This window comes from Phoenix dactylifera, unplaced genomic scaffold, assembly GCF_009389715.1.
Source record: "Phoenix dactylifera cultivar Barhee BC4 unplaced genomic scaffold, palm_55x_up_171113_PBpolish2nd_filt_p 000515F, whole genome shotgun sequence".
NCBI classification, from domain to species: domain Eukaryota; kingdom Viridiplantae; phylum Streptophyta; class Magnoliopsida; order Arecales; family Arecaceae; genus Phoenix; species Phoenix dactylifera.
Window position 1 is genome coordinate 345,264 of NW_024067928.1, and position 21,772 is coordinate 367,035.

Sequence of the window (21,772 nt, forward strand, 5' to 3'; positions counted from 1 at the left end):
ATAGAGTGGTTACAAGCCTAGTGTGACACACCTACGAATATTTGGGTGTGTTGCATATGCTCAAGTACCTGATGTCAAAAGAAAAAAACTTGATAATCGCGGTGAAAAATGTATCTTCATTGGATACAGTGAGGAGTCAGAAGCATATAAGCTCTATAACCTACTAACCAAGAAACTAGTAGTTAGTAGAGATGTCGTCTTCAACGAAGGAGAATCATGAAACCGGAGCAATGAAGAAACTGCCAAAGAGCAACTTATAGTGGATGAACCTAATGAACCCCCACAAAAGGCTCCACCACCAGCTACACCACCATCTCCTCAACAAGCTACACCCTCTCCTGGAAGAGGCTCTTCATCTTCTGGGGGAGGTAGTAGCAACAGATCTACCATGCATTGAGGTCCCATCAGAATGAGAAGCCTTAGGAAGATTTATGAGCAGATAAAAGATGACGATGAGCTCAATTTTTTCTGTTTATATGTTCACCACGAGCTTCTCACCTTCCAAGAGGCCAAGGAAGAAGATTGTTGGAGATCGGCAATGGAGGAGGAGATTCACACCATCCAAAAGAATAACACCTGGGAGTTGACAACACTTCCGCAAAATCATAAAGCGATTGGTGTCAAGTGGGTATACAAGATTAAGCGAACAACAGATGGTGGAATTGATCGGTACAAGACGAGGCTTGTAGCGAAAGGCTACAAACATAAATATGGCATCGATTATGAAGAAGTATTTGCTCCGGTTGCTTAACTGGATACGGTGAGATTATTGATTTCCCTTGTAGCTCATCACATATGGAAGATATACCACCTTGATGTTAAGTCAGCATTCCTCATTGGCATACTTGAGGAAGAGGTATATGTGCAACAACCAAAAAGTTTTCTGGTGAAAGGGCAAGAGAACAAAGTTTACCGCCTGAAGAAAGCCGTGTATGGTTTAAAGCAAGCACCACAGGCCTGGAACGCGATCGATGAATATCTTCATCAAAATTGCTTCACCAGATGTCCCTATGAGCATGCCGTCTACATGAAAAGAAACCATCAAGGCGAATTTCTAATAATTTGCCTTTATGTTGATGACTTGCTATACACAGGTAATAGTGCTGAGATGTTTGTAGAGTTCAAGATATCCATGTTCAATGAATTTGAGATGACGGACAATGGGTTGATGTCCTACTTCCTTGGCATCGAAGTGCAGCAGCAGCAAGATGGGATCTTTATATCCCAAAAGAAGTACATGAAGGAGATCTTGGAGAATTCAATATGAGTAACTGCAACCCAGTGAACACCCCAGTAGCCATAAGAATGAAGCTATCTAGAGAAGAAAATGGAGGTTTCATGGACTCGACTCTTTTTAAGAGTCTAGTTGGTAGTCTGAGGTACTTGACGATCACTAGGCCCGATATCGTTTATGGAATCGGACTTGTGAGTTGCTACATGGAGACACCAAAGGAGTCTCATTGGCTAGATATGAAAAGGATTCTAAGATATATTAATGGCACTCTCAACCTTGGTCTTTTCTATGCTTATGATGAAATTGTACAACTAGTTATCTATTCAGATAATGATTGGGGAGGTAACCAAGATGAGAGAAAAAGCACCGCAGGATATGTTTTCTATCTTGGGTCAACTGCATTTTCTTGGACCTCCAAGAAGCAAAGAGTTGTGGCCTTATCGTCATGCGAAGCAGAATATGTGGCAGTTTCATCAACCATTTGTGAAGCAATCTGGTTATGGAATTTGTTAAAAGAGTTGGATCATGCACAACAAGAACCGATAGTGATATATGTGGATAACAAATCATCCATAAAGCTCGCAAAAAATCCAATCCAACATAGGAGGAGCAAGCACATTGATACTCGGTTCCATTTTCTTAGGGACCATATAAAGAAGAAAACTATGGAATTAGATTATTGTCATACAATGGAGCAAGCAGCTGACATTTTTACCAAGTCGTTGCCGATTGAATCCTTTAGAAGGCTAATAGAAATGCTCGGATTGAGAACATTTTGATTTGAGAGGACGTGTTGGAAGTTACAACAAATCAAAACGTTTGATAATGGGTAGTCAATGTATGGTAATGGGAAGTCAATGTATGGTAATGGGTAGTGAATAATTATGTGGTAATGGGCTGCCTAATTATGTGGTAATGGGTAGTCAGTTTTTTTTTCTTTTAGAATTAAGTGGATTTACATTTTCGTTTTACATTGTAATGCCTATATAAGGCTGCCTAGTTTTTCATTTTGATATGAGATTAGAAAGAAATTACAAACTATTGTGTGCTTTGAAAAGAGAGTGGTATAGTCCGTAGGCTTCTCTTAACACAGTATGTATCAGAAAGCTAACAAGTATATATTACTTAGCTATATAGTATGTACTGAAGAGCATCATTTTCAGACTGTGTATCGATTTACCTAGATATGTATATTGGGATGTTAGATGACTATATTGCTAGGTGTACATCGACTAGCTATATACTATATACTGGTGAACATCATATTCTGAAAACTATATATCGATTTATCTGAAAGTATATATTGGGTTGCTACTAGTTGTGTAACAGAAAGCCCATGAGTGTGAATCACTTGATGAAGAAGAAAGAGAATGCGGCGATCTTTCTTTCCTCACGGTCTCTATTAGCATGTGAATTTTTTTTTTTTTAATTATGGAACTAATGGACTCTGTTAGTAGAAGTTCTATCTTTATTGGACTTTTGGATTTTCTCTTTAAGATGCACGTAAGAGAAAATATGGAAAAAAAAAGAGTTCCGCCCCATATGATGTACTATGGTGCCTGTATGATTTGTGTTTAGTTTGCATTGGATTCTCTCTCTAAAATTTCAAAGGGGGCCAAAATATAGTTAAGCATGAAAGCAGGTTGGGAACATTAATATTGATTGTTGTCTTACAAAGGACCTGAGTTATGTGAATGTTTCTAGACTTGAATGTTGATAGTGTCTACAATTTACAACATGATATGGAGGGCCATTTTGGGAAGATGCATTGCAGGACAGATTGATTTAAATGCATAAATTAGATGTGTGGTAAAGGACTTGACAAAGTGGCTCCATCCAAGTGAGGCTACCACACCAAGGAGTTTGTCTCTGAAGTTCCAAGATGTTACAATAATTGAATAATTATATCATCTAGAGGAGCAAAGAAAAGAGGGCATCACCAGCATGTTTGAAATGGAGGGTTATAACTTATGAGGTCTGATCCATTTGGATTAGTTTGGGCTGCCACTAGACCAGCCTGCAGATCAAGCACGCGCTCTGCACGTGCTAAGCCAGCAGTAGACTCCCGATGGAAGTCTTCTTTCCTTTTCTTTCCCTGCACCAAGGATGTTTGGTGGAAGATGATAATGTAATTCATAACATGTTTACAATTTTCAATGCTTACACCAACCCATGTTTCATCCATCAAAATCTCAGGCGCAAAACGATGACCTCATTAAGGCTATCACAGTAGAGGAAATTGAGCAAGCTCTTAGGAACATGCATCCAGATAAAGCTCCGGATAGTTTTCCTCCTTTTTTCTTTCAAAAGTTTTGGCATCTTATCAAAAAGAAGGTCATCAATGCGGTCAAATATTGTTTTTCAAGTTGCTAGTATGCCAAATTCTTGGGCCCAAATTAATCTATGTCACCCTCATCCCTCAAAAAAATTAATCCTGCTAATGTGGATGAATGCAATACTATCTATAAAATTGTAGCAAAGATCCTAGCCACTAGAATCAAGCCTATTCTTCCTTCATCTCATATTTGAGGAGCAAGTGCTTTTACCAGGGGGCATAACATTGCAGAAAATATCCTGCTAGCACAAGAAATGATGCACTCCTTAATGTAGGCACCAACATCAAAAGCTTTAATTAGTATCAAGCTAGACATGGAGAAAACCTTCATTCGAATCGGATCCACCAGCCCTTCTTATTTAACATATGGTTTTCACGGTAGATTCATTAAATGGATTAGAGCATGTGTCACTCAAACCACTTTTTCAATTCTTGTCAATGGCTCAGCTTTGGCTTGGCTTTCACCTTCTTGTGGCCTTCGGTAGGGTTGCCCATTATCTCCTTATATGCTTATATTACGTGCTCAATTTCTATCCGTCTTGATGCATGCTGTGGTGCAAAGTAGTCTGCTCAAAGTTTGTCAACCAAGTCGGGTACAATCTGTGCACCTGTCGTATATACTATTTGCTGATGACTCTCTACTTGTGGCCAGGGCTACTCTCAAAAATTCTATTTGCTTAAAAGCAATCCTTGATGCATATTGTTCTCTATCTGGGCAGGCCATCGATGCTTCTAAGTCCCACATCCGATTCAGTCCTACTACTCCTCGGAGGATAAAAGGTGGCATCAGAAGGCTTTTTCAAATGCCGGAAAAGTGGAGTGTTTGGAAGTATTTGGGAGTTCCTGTGTCAGGTATGAGCCTCTACGGCCAGATGACTTCGTTTTCTTGGTGGATAAAATTGTCATGCCCCCGTCTCCGCGAGGCACGTATGGCACCCAGTGCCCACATGAGGGAGGAACATAGGGCTTCCCTGCCAGATATTGTCCGGTTTTGAGGCTCGTACGCATGCCGCATGCACCGCTCAGACTACTACTCAGAGGACAAAAATAGAGACACGGATTGCAACTATATTGCTTGGCTTGTATTGATGCTCCTTTACTTGTTATAGCCGGAATGGAAAAAAGAATTTCGTGCCGGGGACATCGGGTGGGTAGTAAGAGGTTTCACTTGATTTCTTGGAGTCATGTTTTTAAGCCTAAGGAATATTGGGTGGTCTGGGAGCCGTTTCGCTCACCCAATGAAGGCAAGCTTCGATTACCAAGTTATCTGGTGTATTGGGGATGGTTCTAATATAGAAGTGTTGAAGACCCTTAGTTGTCACCTATTCCTCTTAATGAATGGCTTAACTTTATTAATGTGGATGCTATAACTGATAACATGATGGTGCAGTCCCTTATGCTTCCTCCTGGCAAATGGAATCTTCATAAATTGGCCACTCTTTTTCTCCTCTGAGATGATGAACAAGATCGCTAAATCATATCTGCTAGGCCCCTAGGAAGCTAAATCATATTTTTGTTGGAAAAAAATGGTGCCTAGAAATTGCTATATCATTATTTTATAAAAAAATAATTTACTAAAATAAATTTAGAGGATTAATAAGAGCTTGTCTGGATCGAGGCGTATGATATACACTGCCCTAAGAATATAATTTGCCTCCTATATGCATGTTTGCGACGATCTCGTTCCCAAGATACAACAGCTCAACTCAGCCCGATTCTCCTCTAACGAGCATGATCGCTGGGGAGGCTTGATCCGACTAACTACTTTAGTTGCCCATAAAAGATAAAAAGATAGAAAGTAAAAAAGTTGAAGAGTAAAAGAACTTTGTATGGAAAAAACTCTCGGAAGACAGACTACTAGTGAAAAAGAGAAAAAGAGAGATCGGATTAGATTAGGATTAATCCTGGATGAGTCTATTTATAGGCTCTATCCGAAGACCGAAGAGATGCGAAATGTTTTGGAAACATCGTATCTTTTCGGAAGCCAACATACTCTTCTAAAGAGTCACAACTCTTCTGAAAGAGGTGCCTCGAAAAAAAATATTTTAAAATATTGCGAACAACTAAACTTTAAAGGATAAGAAAAAAATATTTTTTAAAATTAAAACTCAAACAATTTTTGCCAAGGATATGTATAGCTTGCAGAACCAGCCATATCATTCGGGTACCATCCTGCATATGCAATGGGCATGGAAATAGATAAACCCATACAGGTCGAAACATTCTAGTGGTGGAAGCTTTTATCGCCGTAGGTTTTATCATACGTGACTATGACGGACAGCCTAATGAAAGCCGGGGCCAAGTCCTTGCCTCTCTCTCTCTCTCTCTCTTTTCTGTTTCTCATGCAGCAGAAGTGGTGGCCGCATGGTTATCCAATGGATTTCATCTCCAACCCATTGCAGGCATCATGGCTTGGAAAGCTTGTCACTTCTTGACATGCAGCTCCCCATGTTGACAGAGAAGCTAACCAAGCAGCTGATTTCTTGGCTAACACTGCCTTATTGGGAGACATTATTTTTGACGCAGGAGGTGTAGTTCCTATCAGACTTAGCTTCAGCCAGCTGCACCTTGCTCTGTTTTGACACTGCTGTTCTCGGTTGGAATATTTTGTCTCTGTATTATCCTTCAGATGCATATCAGGTTACCAGCTGCATTTGAAGATCTTGGAATTTAGCTATCCTTTGCTTGTGTTGCCTGTAAGTTTTATATTGTTGGGTTTTTTTTACCCTATCTTGTAAGATTGTCGCTGACTCTCTACTTTTACTTCAGCAGAGATGCCCTTCTTCTACCAATAAATAACTTATTTATTTACTCATTTCTTTTCTTTGACATATATTTTATATTTCTTATATTATATATGAGTAGCAAATATGAATTTTTCAACAAGGATATCTTTTATCTTACAAGGTGTTGGATTTTGTAGGATACCAGATGTTGCCTCTTGAAATATTTTCCCCTTTGTATATTGATATAGTGTTCTCAGTATAACTCCACATTATGACATGTCAATCCTAGGCTCTAAAAAATAACAAGATCCACTCGTTATCTAGAAAAGACATTGACAAATACAACTTTATTTGATATATTTTTTCTATAAGAAAACCCGTACCCTGTGGATCATTCGAAGTATTACATTTTACATTTATTAGAGGTCTAATTAAGAGGAAACCATGCAGTGATTTCATAACATGATAAAAATGTGAAGGATAATTATAATATGAAACAAATTTGTCTTAAAAGTTATGGAAGAAAATGTTTATTCATAAAAAAAATGTTGATAAATGTTAATTTAGACTCACATTTTAAGATTTCTTATTTGAAGCACCCAAAGTTTCCGGGTTCCAACCCTATAGTTCCTTGGTAACTAAACTATTATTTTGTGACAAGACTTTTTTAATAATCAAAATATATTTTGTATAATTCTAAGACAGCCTAAAGTGTTAAGAAAAAAAAAATCAAACAATCTCTAGACTCCCGATTCAAAGTATCATGAAATTCTATCAAATTGATTTAAAGAAATCTTAGAGTCCCAATCTAAGAAAATCATTCTTTTAAAAAAAATGTGAATGAGGATTACAGCTAGTCATAATTTACTCACGCGACGTGGGTTTCCAATAAGAAAACGACAATATGGCAGATGATCTTGAAGATAGGAGAGACTGATCAATCTTAAAGCCATGAGTTTTTGTTTTTTTTTTTTTTGAGATACTACAAATTTAATCAAAAAAATTAATGTTGTGATCGTTGGGAATCCATGGGTCACGCAGACACTCCCAACAGAGGTATCTATAGACATACTTGAATGAATCTTCACATAGATCCGATCAAATCTAAATCAGGCAACAAAATCCCACAATCAATGATTCAAACCATTAGATATAATCTACCACATTTAACCATTTATATATAAAAAATTATATAATTTAAAAACTCCTATATCAAATGATAAAAGATTGAACAATTTAAATAATATAAAATAATACAAGCTCTTTTTGATCCGAGGCTGAGGATCTCCAAATCACATGATTCTCCAGCGGACTTTTGCCAACCTGGATGGAAGCCATCACCACCCAAGCAGTAAAACTCTTTAACCTTAATAGCAAAATCTATATCCACTTATTTGAACCACAATTGACAGCTCTCACAGCATACTCGGCAGAGTCAAAAAAATTAGCAAAAAGTTCATGTTTGCGGCCCAGTCCACCAGTTTGCTGGCTTCTATAGAAGTACGCACAATTGTCCAGATTTATGATTCAACCCAAGGGAGCCTAGGAGTCCCATGGACGCGCACATCCTCCAAGGGGCTTGCTCACTCCATCTCATGATATTGGTGAGAGTAAGGGACTCACTTCATGACGATTCTGTCTAGCCCCAGCTCTACCATCAGTCAAAGTTTACCTGAATCCAATACCAGTTTTCAAAATCATGGAATACCAAGATATCATCTAGTTTACCAAAGTGAGATCCCCCTCTTCAGTAGAAAATCAAAACATTGACCAATATATCCTGCAGATCAACTTGACATTTTCTCATATGATGGAAAAAATCCATAAATACAAATACGGATCGCATTATTATATTTGAAAAAGAAGGTGTCATATATGCTTACTGAAGAGGATCGCACATATTTATTGGAAAAGATGCTACATTGGTAAGCTTCTGTTCGTGAAGGTTGTCTTTAGATTTTAAGTTATTAAGCACATAATATAATACGAGAAAGGAGTGCCAAATATTTCACAAGTTCACATAAAGCAAGAAAATACCATTCAAAGGTGCCCTTAAGTCAAAACACCATGATTTTTTTCCCATCACTGCAGGTAGATAAAATTCCCAGGCTCATGACAAAGTTTGAACTAGATCTTCAACAAGAAAACTTCAACCTTGGAGGGAACCCAAGCATACAAAAAACCAAAAGAAATGGTGTTCTAAAAGCTTCCTCTAGAATTTCATGCATGCTCTGAAAGAGAATGATAATAGAGGATTCGACCCGCCATTCATCACCTCCACATGGGATGTTAAAGAACCCATTGATATTGAGAAAGACCGAAAGTCTATTTTTTCCTCTGCTAACTCTGATGATCAAGTCGGATGAAAGGATGTACAAGTACACTGTCAAAACCCTCTAATCAGGACAAACTCCTAGTAGGCAAGTTCCAGCCCAATGGTCAAACTAAAAATGTTTTGTATCATCTCATGGCACAAAACTTGCTATTCAAAAGACTTCTCCAACTTACACATATCTAATACCTTCCAAAGAAGAAAAAAAGACATGATACTTATAGTTTCCTTTATGTCTCCAAACCGCATCTGTCCTCAGCCTCTCAAACTCATATAACCACTATCTTCCATAAATAATCTTTTTCCTGAAAAAATAAAATAAAAAGGGACATCTGTTTTGCTCAAGCAAATCTTATTCATGTCCTCTTTAATCCCTTTGAATGTCAGTTCTGAGATGGTTCCCCAGATTTCCCTTTTGTATATCTGCTTTGGAAACAACTGCATCAAGAAGTTCAACGTTTAAAACATGATAGGGATCAAAAAGGGAGGGCATGACTGCCGCATCTTCAACAAAGATATCTCTTCGGTACATAATATGCATTTTAGCAACCTTTTTATTGCCATTCCTGAATAAACATGATGAGCAAGGGGCTTCTAGTGGCTGCAAAAAACCAAAAAAGGATATTATCTGTTGGACTTCTTCACCATTGTTGCCATTAGACAGTTTCCAGGAATCACTTGAACCTCGAAACATCTATTTCTGTTAAGACCTAAAGCAGCCTCAAATTAATGAAATACGTTCATGTTCAGAATAAAAGTATTTTTCGTAATCGGAAAGAAAGTGAATGCAATTTGCAAATTGAAAGTAAAAAATCACAAAGAAAATTCCAATGAAGGTTCCTTTTAACCAATCAAGGTCAAGTACTATTAGTATGAATCCATAATTTAGCTTAGTGAAGTATGTAAGTAAAAACAAAATGAGGATCAGGTACACAAAAGGTGTAGAAGTCATACTAATTCAGGGAAAAATGATGGAGAACTAACTTTGATGGTATGGGCTTGTAAAATGAGAATTTGAAAAGGCTCCAGTAAGGAGAAGTGCTTGAATTTTTCACTTGATCCTGTGTTGAATGATATAGGAAGAGCAGATATTATAATTCAATTTGCTTTGGGTTCATGAGTACCAAAACCTATTGAATCTTGGTTTCTATATCTGCTTTAAAATGTATCCATCATGATCAATATTGGGAACCCAGTTCACTTTGTATTGTCCATCATACAAGCTCTCAAAGCAAATGTAAGAACCATCCTTTTTTTATAGATAGACAGATTGACTCAATCAAGGTTCGCTGTCTCGGTACAGAAACCCGTACCGGTGCTATACTGACACAGTATAGGTACATTTTTTTTTTTTTGTGTACCAAATACCGATATGCTATCCATACTGGATATCAGTACCGAATCGGTACGGTATGGTACGTTCTGTACCATCTGGTTCGGGCCAATACGGCATACCATAGACTCAATAATCAATACTCTTTCTTTTATCAATTCTATAAGAGCGAGATCTTTCTGAATTAGCATTACATCCAGATGCATCTCTCTTCTTCGCACTGAGGATATAGCAATTTTTCTTGGAATGTCTAAGCAGGAGACATGTACCTTGATATTCATCCTTAATTTACATTTTTTTATCAATTCCGAAAGAGATAGATCTTTCAGAATTAGCAGTACATTCAGATGCATCTCTCTTCTTCATATCAAGGATATAGCATTTTTTTTTTTGAATTTATCAGTCTAAGTAGGAGACAATGCACCTTGATATTTTTCCTCATTATCTTAATTTTTTTATCAATTCGGTAAGAGCTAGATCTTTGTGAATTAGCATTACATTTAGATGCATGGCTCCTCTTTACATCGAGGATCTAGCGATTTTCCTTGGATTGATCAATCTAAGTAGAAGACAATATACCTTGATATTATTCATCATTAATTTAATATTATAGATCACGAGCACTAGTAATATGTGACCTCAACTCAAGCAAAATAAAAGAAAGGAAGAGCAGGGGCTTACGTTGCATCATTCTTCCCACTCCCTAATCAACCGATCGAGCACCTCCACGGCACCACCAAATCCATTTCCCTCCTCCTCAATGCACTTCAAAGCAGCATCCAGCTCCCGGGCCTCATCGATCCGAGCCTCATGCAGCATTCCTCGATACACCGCCTCCCTCAAATCGGTCCCCGGCGAGACCCCATCCCCCACCATCTCCTTGACCGCCCGCAGAGCATCCACCATCCTCCCGAGCCTACAAAACCCTCCGATCGCAATCCGGTAGACCTCGGGATCCGGACGGCAGGGGGAGTCGGGCCGGCAGAGCCAAGCGAACACCTTGGCGGCCTCCTTGGGGCGGCGCTTCTCGAAGAAGGCGGAGAGGAGAGGGGAGCAGAAGGGAAGGGGGGAGGGGCGTCGGGGGTGGTGCTTGAGGGCGGTGAGGAGGGCCATGGAGGGCGTGAGGTCGGGGTGGGAGGCGAGGCGGTCGGCGAGGGCGGAGGCGGGGAGGGCGGCGAGGGGAGGGCCGGCGAGGAGGCAGGCGTCGAGGAGGCGGACGGCGTCGGCGTGGCGGCCGGCGTCGCAGAGGCGGGGGACGAGCCGGTGGACCTCGGCGAGCTCCTCCTCGGTGAGGGAAGCCGAGGGCTTCGGCAGAGGAGGAGAGGAAGCGATGGAGAGGTAGAAGGGGGAGGGTTTGGAGAAAGGGGGTCGGAGGAAGAAGGGAGGCGCCAACGCTCTTCTCATTTTTATTTCTTTGATTTCAAGGAGTGGGAGTGGAGCTGAGTCAGCTGACGAATGAATGGACTTTCAATTGGTTGGGGCGAGGATCATGGCAACCATTGGGGCAATACCCCAGGGAAGCTTATGGTGAGCCGCAAATGAGACTATCCCGTCAGTGCTATTCACCTCCCTGTAGATTTGAGTGAAGAAATTTTTTATCTATCATATATTCGACTCGATCTACGTAATCTAACCCAATTTGATTGCCACCTTTACCAATTGGCCAAGAGAAAAAAAAAAAAAAAAAAGAATCTTCCACGTAATCCTATTTGTTTGGATATGAATTGAATCATTAGAGATTTCAGATTTCTTTGCATTAAGTGGAGGCTTCAGCTTAGCTATTGCCTTGCAGCATCATTTTACCCCAAAAAATAAAGAATATGCTTTAAGTCTCTATTTTATGTGTATTGTCTGAGTTGATCCCCATGCAAATGAATTTAGGGGAGAAAAAAAGGCCTGGAAATGATTGATGGCAAACTATGGTATTTACTCAAATGCACTAGTGTCTGTAGGTTTGTCCTTAACATGGCTAACACAAGAGATTTCCATAGTAATCATATTTGGAGTCACCCAAATGCAAATTTCTCTAAATTACTGATCTCTAGCTGAAGAGCAAGTATCCCTTTAATTTATTAATATTCACCTCTATGCTGCAGATGAGGAATCTTCTGCAAACAGGTTACATAATGTAGCTATGGTTAAGAGCTAGGACTCAAATCATAAGCTTCCTATATTGCTATCTTTCTACCTTTCTTTGGTGGATGATTAGCCACAAGCTAGACAGCAAATAGATAAGAGATGCTCGTTTCTGACATTCCATGGCTTTCTTAGTATGTTTGATCATTACGAAACTGCTCGAAGTTTTTAAAAAAATTTGAGATCAAACTGCAACAATATCTCATTTATGCTTATAGACAATTTGAATGCATACAATGGAGTGAACCAGCAAGTCACAACAATTTATCAACTGGGTTAATGGCATTAAGGGAACAGTGCAACAACAGTCTGTGACGAAGCGTGGAAACAACAAATTCATGACATCAACTATATAAAGATATTGAAGTCGAAACCTTGTATAATTTGACTTCGTGACGATCTATTCAGAATTAAAGACATGGTGATGCAAAAAGTTCGGCATAACAAGGGCCGCTAGGTTGTCACTAAATCCAAGTTGCTTGTACAGAGGTTTGTTGATCTTTCAAAATTTCCAATGTTCCCCACCAAAACAGGCAATGACTTTCGCAAGCAAACCAAAAGAAGACAACACAATGGATGTTCAAGCTGTCCCAGCCTCCTTCCGTTTCCGGCCCCACCTTGGTGTGGTCTCAATAAGCTGATGAGGAACAAGCTGCCTCTCCTGCCTTGTCAACTTCTTGAAGTTGCTGACCCTCAGCTTAGCGATCTTTGCCTCCTCTTCAGGAGTGATCTCCCTCACCACCACTGTCAGCCGGCATTTGGGTCTCACCATGATCCCGCTCCTCCCTTTGGCATGGTATGACAGCCTCTTCAGATAAACCCCTTTTCCAACAAAGGCTTCATCTATAGGAAGGAAAAGGAAATTACAAAATAAAATTTTAATTGAAAGGCCCGTAGCTTTCCATTTTGGCTACTCTAATAGAAATTGAGCATTGACTTACCAACAATGAGACGATCAGGGTCCAATCCATGATTATGCGCTGCATTGGCACGGGCTGAGTGGATTACCTGCAGGGGTTTAGATGGATAATTATAACATGAAAAGAGTAAATTCCAAGTACTAGCTAAGATATCGTATGCTTTCCCAGTTCAGTGGGAGAAACAAAATACTGTCATAAATACTATAGAAATTTGAGTCAAAATTTTTCATGAATCACATGTTATGCAAGTACAAAGCACCTGATAGACTGTCTTTGCAGCTCTTTTTACAGTTACTTGCAGCTGCAAAAGGGCATCTTCGACCTGCATTCCACGAACCAGTCTGGCCACCAGATTGACCTTCTTGGGACTCTGATACCACCATGCATAAAAATATATTTACAGATGGGAATACATAGAACATCAATTTCCGAGGGAAGAACAGGATAGGCATGTAATCTCAACCTATAGAACTCACGACCATCTCACTACTGTCTATGATCTACAAGAAAACTTCACCTTTTAATATAAACATGCATCAAGAAAGAATCGGAAAGTAACAAACTGGCTGTACAAGCAGGTTCAAAATGATCTTATACTGGCTGCTTTACAGCAGCCTCCTGAGTCGATGGCAACACTAAATGATTGATGCCAAATTCCTGACCAAGGCAGCTCTGGGGAAAAGAGGAACCTACCAAGAAACCTAGGAGGCCAACTGGCAAGTACGAATGCCTACCTTATTGGTTCTATAATTTAAGATCATGCAACCATGAGACTGGCTTTCTAAGGTTCCCCTAAACTGGAAATTGTCTAGATCTTTTTCCCTCAAAAGCAAGGTCTTATGTAGGAAAGGACATCTTACAGTTGAGGTGCAAATTACAAACTGATGAGACGACTAAAACACAACTCCCAATGAACAAGTTCCAAGAAATCTACAACAAAAATGATACATGACAACAATTGATATCATCCAAAACTGCGGCCATAGAATAGGACTTGACATGGTGCATATCAAGGCATGCATAGTGAGACAAGCAATTGATGTTACGCAAAACTACAGCATAAAATAGGAACTAATATGGCATGCATCAATACTCAACATTTAAAGGGTGTTATATAATGACAATTCAAAACAACTGGCTTCTAAAAACAGTTATCCTTTATGTACAGCCCTGAAATAACTCTAAGTTAGCCTCCTGCTTCAATGAGTAAGCTATACATGACTGAGTAAAAATCATATTGCTATATAATCCTTTCAGAACGGTTATTCCTAACCGTTAACATAATCTAAGGAATTATGCTAACTGTTCTGACAGTATGAAAAGGGTTAATATTGGAAGCAAAAAGTAACATCTATTACTAACCATTAACATGAGTTAACGGTTATTAACTTATGCTAATGAGTATCACAAAATATTCTAAATTAAGCCAAATAATTGCCTTAACCACCATTATTGTTCTAGTGAAACTATATGATTACAAACGAGTCCTTTAAAAGAAGCAGTGGTTCAATTAGATGTTACTTTTTGCTTCCAATATTACATACTGTCAGAGAGGTTAGTATAATTCCTTAGATTATGTTAACGGTTTGTAATAGCCGTTCTAAAGAATAATGCCCCTAATATGACACATTCTATCCAATATTAACTTATGACAATACTTTTTGCTTGCCATAATATGCTTCTAATGCATAGTCTCCTTGTATTGCTTTTTTTTAAACTAGATGTTACTGTGCTTTTGAGTACGATTTCATCCTACATAATACATTTCTTTTCAGAGAAGATTCCACCCCGAATAATTGAGGTGATGCATACCCACACTGTTTAGTGGACCAATATAAGTAACATTTAATTGAACCATTGCTCCTTTTAAAGGACTCGTTTGTAATCATATAGTTTTCACTAGAAAAATAATGGTGGTTAAGGCAATTGCTCAGCCCCAAGCATTAATTTGTATCTATTTAAGTCCTCTAAAGGACTTAGATACAAATAGATAATGTGACCTTTTGGCATCTCACTTTCTTAAAGGACCGTGGTAGCAAATACTTAAATCCACAGTATTTCTTTGAAACATTTGAAGGACCGTGGTAGCAAATACTTAAATCCACAGTAGACTAGTTTGGACCAAGGTTTGAAAGAAATGCTGTTTCCAGACTATGCAACCTTTTGGAGGCCTCTCACTTTGTTATCCCTCAATGTATATGTAATGCGAAAATGTGGACAGGTTCTGCATTCGAGATGTTGTCAGAAACTCCGAAGTACTCTGCATGAGGTTGATTTTAAATCCCAGTGATTTGAATTCGTATAGAGTCCCAACTCCATAGTGATTTGTATTAAATACATACAAATTAATGCTTGGGGCTGAGCAATTGCCTTAACCACCATTATTTTTCTAGTGAAAACTATATGATTACAAATGAGTCTTTTAAAAGAAAAAGTAGTTCAAGTAGATGTTACTTTTATTGGTCCACTAAACAGTGTGGGTATACATTGCCCCTATTATTCAGGGTGGAATCTTCTCTGAAAAGAAATGTACTATATAGGGCGAAATCGTACTCAAAAGCACAGTAACGGCTAGTTTAAAAAAAAACAACACAAGGAGACTGTATTAGAAGCATATTATGGCAAGCAAAAAGTATTTTGTCATAAGTTAATATTGGATAGTATGTGTCATATTAGGGGCATTATTCTTTAGAATGGCTATTACTAACCGTTAACATAATCTAAGGAATATACTAACCATTCTAACAGTATGGAAAGGGTTAATATTGGAAGCAAAAAGTAACATTTCATTGAACCACTACTCCTTTCAAAGGACTCATTCAACAATCTGCTAGCATGAAAACCACGAGAGAGAGAGAGAGAGAGAGAGAGAGAGAGAGAGAGAGAGAGAGAGAGAGAGAGAGAGAGAACAGGGTAAAAGGTGAAGATCAGGCTGAAGAAAGTGAAAGAGAGTGATTATTTGGTCCTATCTTTGAAAAATAACTTGGAACACAAAACTTTATGTTACGAAAATTGTCTATAGCTTACAACTTTAAAGGACCACCGAAACTCTAATGGTAAAGCATTATACTTGCAAATACTAAGAAGACGGGGAAGAAAGAAGACGAAAGATATGATGAGACAGAAAGGGAAGAAATGGAAGAAGAGGAGAAATACCATGATAATAGTAAAGAAGCCTACAGATTTTGAGTGGGCGTGGTTTTTAACAAGTCTTATGTTAGGGCTACTTTAGGTTATGCAAGCTTTGATAGGAACTCTTCTGATTGAGAATGCTTTCTAGGTCATATGAGTAGAGCATTCAAATGATTAGTTTAAAAAGCTGGAATTCAAATTAAAGAGTAATTTTAGAATTTTTGCTTCAACTAAAATCTGGTCTTAAGGTGCTGCCTCCCATAAAATAAAAAAATAATAAAAAAAGAACTTATTGCTACAAACCCTTCCATCTTAGACCCTAAAACTTTGATACCGTAACCTTCTTAACCATCCTAAAGCCCTAAAATCTCAAGAAATATTCAGTTTTCTTTCCAAGTTAGAGCAAATCAAGAAGAATTCTATCTAATATATGAGTGGGTGTGGGTGACACACGCAGAGATAGATAGATGGACAGAGAGATGAAGTCTCACTGTTTCAAAAGCCTAAAAAGCATGATCCACCCCCAGATTACATCTGAAACCATCAATAATAGTTTTCAAAGCAACCCTTGCTATTCAAAGTATAATTCCAATTTTGGTGATTATTATAAGCATCATCATGAGAGCATCTTAAGGGTGCAAGCGATCATCCATTGTATATGACTGAGCAAAAATTTCGTACAAGAGCACAATTTATTTTTAAATATTTTTACTGCATTCATCAGGATTCTAACAATATGCTGTTAAGACGATGTCCACTAAATATGGAACTGATCTTTAACAGGCAACGAAAATCGTTCCACCACAACATGGAGAGGAACAAAAAACATGCAAAAGATCAAAGAGTTAAATAATTTTATTCAACAATTAATGGAACGAGAGAAGGAATTATATTGTTAATATGAGGATATTCCTACTAGATCCTCATCAATTTGACAGGCATTTACTTTATATGTTATACACAATGAAGTGAAAACAAATAATCTCAGTTGGATAGTTGAAAATATCAACAATTGTGTAAATCATAGGGTACCCTTTCAAAATTTGGATGCTCAAGCTTTTTGCAGTACAAAGACCTAAGTTGTTTACTGCACCCAAGTAATGTATTAAATTCGATCTTGGCCAAGTTTGTATCCTAAGATTGACTTATTCCTTGCAATCAAGTAATGATTTCCACTCCAAACTTTACTCATGGACACGAAAAGGAAATGGCCAGAACACCATTAAGAACATCTAGAATCTAAAGAGACTTTATGTCTTTTCTTCACACTTGTATATGAAAGCTGTTAATTCTAACCTAGCAATTACTGATAATTTTATCAAATTTTATTTACTTAAATAATATGTTTAGCTCATTATTCATTATATGCATACATCAATACCTATTTGCACATACATAGATCAGATATAGATGTGTCCACATGACCGATTTAGAGGATTCACATATTGGATTCTTCTAGACACTTGAACATTTGACACCCATGTCACAAGTCCAAGTAACATTGCCCAAGAGCAGTTTTAGGGGTTTTTAGTGTTTATTTTTCAAGAGTTGTGCAATTTAACACTAATGGACTTTTTGGCCTGGAGAAAAAAAGATTTAATTGCTTGCATTCTAAACTTGACTTTACATCACTTGATTTGAAACAAAGTATGATGCATTTGAGGTTTCATTACTTGTGCCAATTATCCTAATTAATTGTTTGTACTATAATTATGTCGCTTTGAGGTTGAAGAAAATGTCAGATGATGCAATCTCTTTTCAGTTGAAGAACTAATATCATAGGTTGATGTGTCTTGGCTTGTATTATAATTTCATGTCATGCATCAGAAACCATCAAGAAAGGGGGTTGGGAGTATTACACGTGTTTGATCAAGTACAAGTACAAATGGTCCTCACACTTGTAGCCTGCAGGGATATGATCGATGGACAGTTGTATTGCTTGAGTTCGCTTTTCTTGCTTAAGATGTGGATTGTGAGGATGGTATGAAGTGTCAAGGAGTGTCATGAAATGTCCCAAGTGTCCAAGTTTGTAACACGTCAAAATCCAAAATTTGGAGTGTCCGGGCAACACTGCTCTTGGGGTGGTAAGAAAGTTAGGTCCCATCCTCTCTAAAAGTAGATACAAAGCCAAGGCCTCATGTAGATGCTCTAACTAAAACAAGTTAAAGTAGCATACTGCAAATTCCATGCTTTCAGCAATAAATGGCTAAGGATCATGATGAGAGTGGATAAGACCAAATTCAATGTTATGTTAGCACTGATTGCACCTGTCTGATATCCTTCTTAACAGCCTGTACCCTCAAGGGTTTAGAAGCCACAGTCCTTTTTTTCTGTTTTCCCACCATCTCCCATGACTGGTGTCAGAGGGGAGGAAATAGGCACCATGTTTGCATATACTTCTGCCAACAAATTCCTTGAACTGAATATTCCCCTGCAAAAGCAGAACATGAGGCCAAACTTACAGGATTAAATAATTATATTCCACAAAAAAATGATTTCTGAAAATGAATGAGGGCACAATTACTGAGAGCGCCTGGCAAGGGCAACTGAATCGCAGGAAGAAAATAAAATCAAACGCACTTTATGCATATGCAGGATTCTATGATAGCAGTACCATCATAAGAAGGAGACACAAAGGAAAAAGACCAACATTGCCATTGCAGATTAGTATGAAAAAGGCATAAGCAATGAGTCTGTACTCAAAATTAGGAAACATCAGGTATCATGGCTGATCTGCTAATGCATCCAAAGAGATGATGCACAAACTGAATAAATCCAACATGGTTCTTGACTCTAAGTTAGAGTGGAAGGGCCATAACCCATGAGCCATCCTCGAAATCAAGAAACATGCAGTGGTAATTTATAATGCCTCTAAAGAGACGATTGTGCAGACTGAAGGAAACCTATGCATAAGTAGGAAAGCATATTGTATAATAATTAAACACCCAAAATGTCAAAAGGCCTGTGCAAAAATTTTATGGTGTTCACTGGACGTGACAGATTGAAAAATAACCAGGTCTTCTATTTGCCAATACCCATAGTATATGCATCAAACTACCCCAACTATTTGGAAATGAAGCCAGCACGTGAATTGTTTTGCACAAAGAGTAATTAAAGGTGTAGGACAATTACTGAGTGGTTTGCAGGTATTGATAGAAAGGTGTGGTTCTTCTGGTAGAACGATCAGATAATCTCCACGGATGTTTACAGTGGCCTGCAATGATTTTGTATGTCATTTTTGGTAGAATTAATTCTCGTCAGAATGGAATGCATCAAACAGAAAGTAGCTGCACTAAGAAACTAATTTTAAAAGCAGATAAAAAAATAAAATAGGAAACAGAACAATACTATAAAAAATCCTAAAAAGTACATCAGGCTAGTTGAAGAAAGTGTAGAGCTATGCATCAGTGTGTCGGTGCATGACAGAAAGATGTAGATAGATAGGAAAATGCATACATCTGAGACTAACTACTAGAACAGTGACTTAAATGTGGAAAGTAAAATGGGCCATACCTAGATACTGCTAAAAGTGAATGAAAATTTGTCAGATTAAGAAAAATGCTGCCCTCAATGTTAATGCTCCAGACTTCAGAACTGAGAGGTTCTTAGAAAGTTGAAATTGGCTGTCACAAACTCACAGTCTACCAAGGTTAATATATGTATTACTCCAGACTTTACTTAAAGCTTCACCCTTAGGATGTGCAATGGCAAAAAATTACACTAACAAAATCATTTTCTATAGCAGGTAGCTTTGAAGACACCTTCTTTTACTAATATTTCTTGAAAAAGAACAAAAAATGACAGGTCAAAATCATTCTAATATAAATTTTAGGAGTACAGCATGAAAAGAGATGATTTATCAGTCAAGGTCAGAGGTCCGAAGCATTTTGTATATTGCAGCATAATTTGCTTGGTTAAAAGTTAGCTTGAATTTCTAACCAAAAAAGTTAGTTCAAATTATGATAAATTATAATCATAACCATCAAATATTGTCTTTGAACCTATAAAATAAAGAAAGTTGTAAAGAGCAGTTAAAATATATATGCTATGCAGAATATTGAACATTACCTGGTAATGGAGAAGGCTTTGGACAGGTGCTATATGGAAAGGCACATGATCCACGATTTTGCTCCACCCTGGTGGCAGCATGGCGAAGGACAGAGCGCAGATACCTTTGCCATCCCACCATGACTACAAAACCTGGGCAGATTTGTCCAATCAATTTTCTATAAGATTTGCTCGCTCAATTGTAACAGTATACAAGATACAAGAAAAGAACCAATTGTAGCAGCCTATTTCACATGTATCTTAATACCAAACCTGTATTTGAAAACAATCACATGTTCATCCCCCAAAGACATCATATGACTTTAGGAGATCACATTGGATGTTAATATTCAAAATAAGATCAAATATGATCATTCAAACACTTTGGAGACTACAAATGCTGGAATGTGAAGGGCATATTGCTTTTACTACATAGCCATCCATACCTAAGCCCTCAAGATAGTAATAGCATTAATAAGCATGCATAATTTTCATAAGTTATTTGTACTTTATGGTGGTGATGCAACTTTATACTTCAAATAATTCACAACACGACATTATACATCAAATTCAAAAACCTGTTACCTCAACAGGTAAAAATAAAATGCATTCGGATTTGTGTAAACCAAAGTTACTTGTTTTAGTGGTAGCAGTAGATCTGTTAAGATTCATTCACAAAAAGACAACATCTTATGGGGGGGGGAAATCAAAACTCATTCCCAAACATTAAAACATCACTAAGAATGCATTTAAATTTGCATAACTAAAGGTGTTTTACATGAACTCGTTCACATGAGAAAATCCTTTAAGAAATCAATCCAATCGATGCTGATATCTTACTGAAATTACTTCGAAATTTTCACAAACTAAAGCAACTGAGTCGACAGTCGCAGCCCAAAGCACCTCGAGATGTCATAAGCTCCTCCCTCCCTCTACATCATTACAAGTGCCAGGAAAAAGAAAATGTAAAGCTGCTATCTTTATGAGTCCAATATACCGGATCATTTTTCCACCAACAACCTCAACAGAGGATACTTCGATCTCAAAATCCCAAAAGAAAACAAGGAGAAGGAGAAAAACTATATAAAAAAAAAAAATGTGTGCGCGTGACCCCGGCAAGGAGACAGAAAGATAAGGAGAGAGAGGGGGGGAGAGAGAGAGAGAGAGAACCACTGGGTGGCGAGCGGATGACGCGCGGCGGCGGTCCCCAGGACGGGCGGCGGCGGGTTTAGAAGACGAGCCAGAGTTCTGTCCTCGGGTTGAGACCTAGGGGCGCGGTCAAGGATGTTGGTATCGCGCCGCTTAGTCCGGGTTAACCCCAACCCAGTCCACCCGAGTCAACCCGTCATTTCGTCGAGTTGCGCCCTCTCTCAGCTGGGTTGGGCTTTGACCCAAACTGAAGCCCAGTCAATCCTCATACTTGTGGGCCAATAGAAGCCACACTCTTCCAAAAGCCTACGGATATCGTGGAGCAGTGGTCTTCCGCCAGCAACACAATTCCGACCCTGAACCCACTTTATCACTGTAGCTGTCACGCCCCCGGCCCGAGATCGCGAGCCGGGGGTCCGAGCCAACCA

The 21,772-nt window shown here is 38.4% G+C and overlaps 2 protein-coding genes and 1 long non-coding RNA gene across 4 annotated transcripts; all 3 read right to left on the minus strand.

Moving 5' to 3' along the window:
* Positions 1 to 7,441: 7,441 nt before the first annotated feature.
* LOC103720940 (pentatricopeptide repeat-containing protein At1g63080, mitochondrial-like) lies at positions 7,442 to 11,501 on the minus strand. Of its 2 annotated transcripts, none has more exons than XM_008810913.4 (2): positions 10,642 to 11,494; positions 7,442 to 7,967 (listed from the first exon to the last, which is right to left on the minus strand). In XM_008810913.4, exon 1 carries the CDS (start codon positions 11,362 to 11,364, stop codon positions 10,648 to 10,650), a length of 717 nt encoding a protein of 238 aa, XP_008809135.1. In that variant the 5' UTR covers positions 11,365 to 11,494; the 3' UTR covers positions 7,442 to 7,967; positions 10,642 to 10,647. The 2 variants fall into 2 exon arrangements, with proteins under 2 accessions (XP_008809135.1, XP_008809136.1); XM_008810914.4 differs by lacking the exon at positions 7,442 to 7,967 and adding an exon at positions 7,974 to 9,337 and having other exon boundaries at positions 10,642 to 11,501.
* Positions 11,502 to 12,359: 858 nt separating this feature from the next.
* Positions 12,360 to 18,572, minus strand: LOC120106279 (50S ribosomal protein L22-like). The gene is given in 5 exon segments (XM_039119258.1): positions 12,360 to 12,939; positions 13,038 to 13,104; positions 13,276 to 13,386; positions 18,416 to 18,487; positions 18,489 to 18,572. Coding segments are annotated over 5 exon segments (558 nt in total). The 5' UTR covers positions 18,534 to 18,572; the 3' UTR covers positions 12,360 to 12,676.
* Positions 18,573 to 19,288: 716 nt separating this feature from the next.
* Positions 19,289 to 21,504, minus strand: LOC120106280. Its single transcript, XR_005508467.1, has 3 exons — positions 21,366 to 21,504; positions 20,217 to 20,348; positions 19,289 to 19,362 (listed from the first exon to the last, which is right to left on the minus strand). It is a non-coding gene; the product is annotated as an uncharacterized LOC120106280 (long non-coding RNA).
* Positions 21,505 to 21,772: the final 268 nt, after the last annotated feature.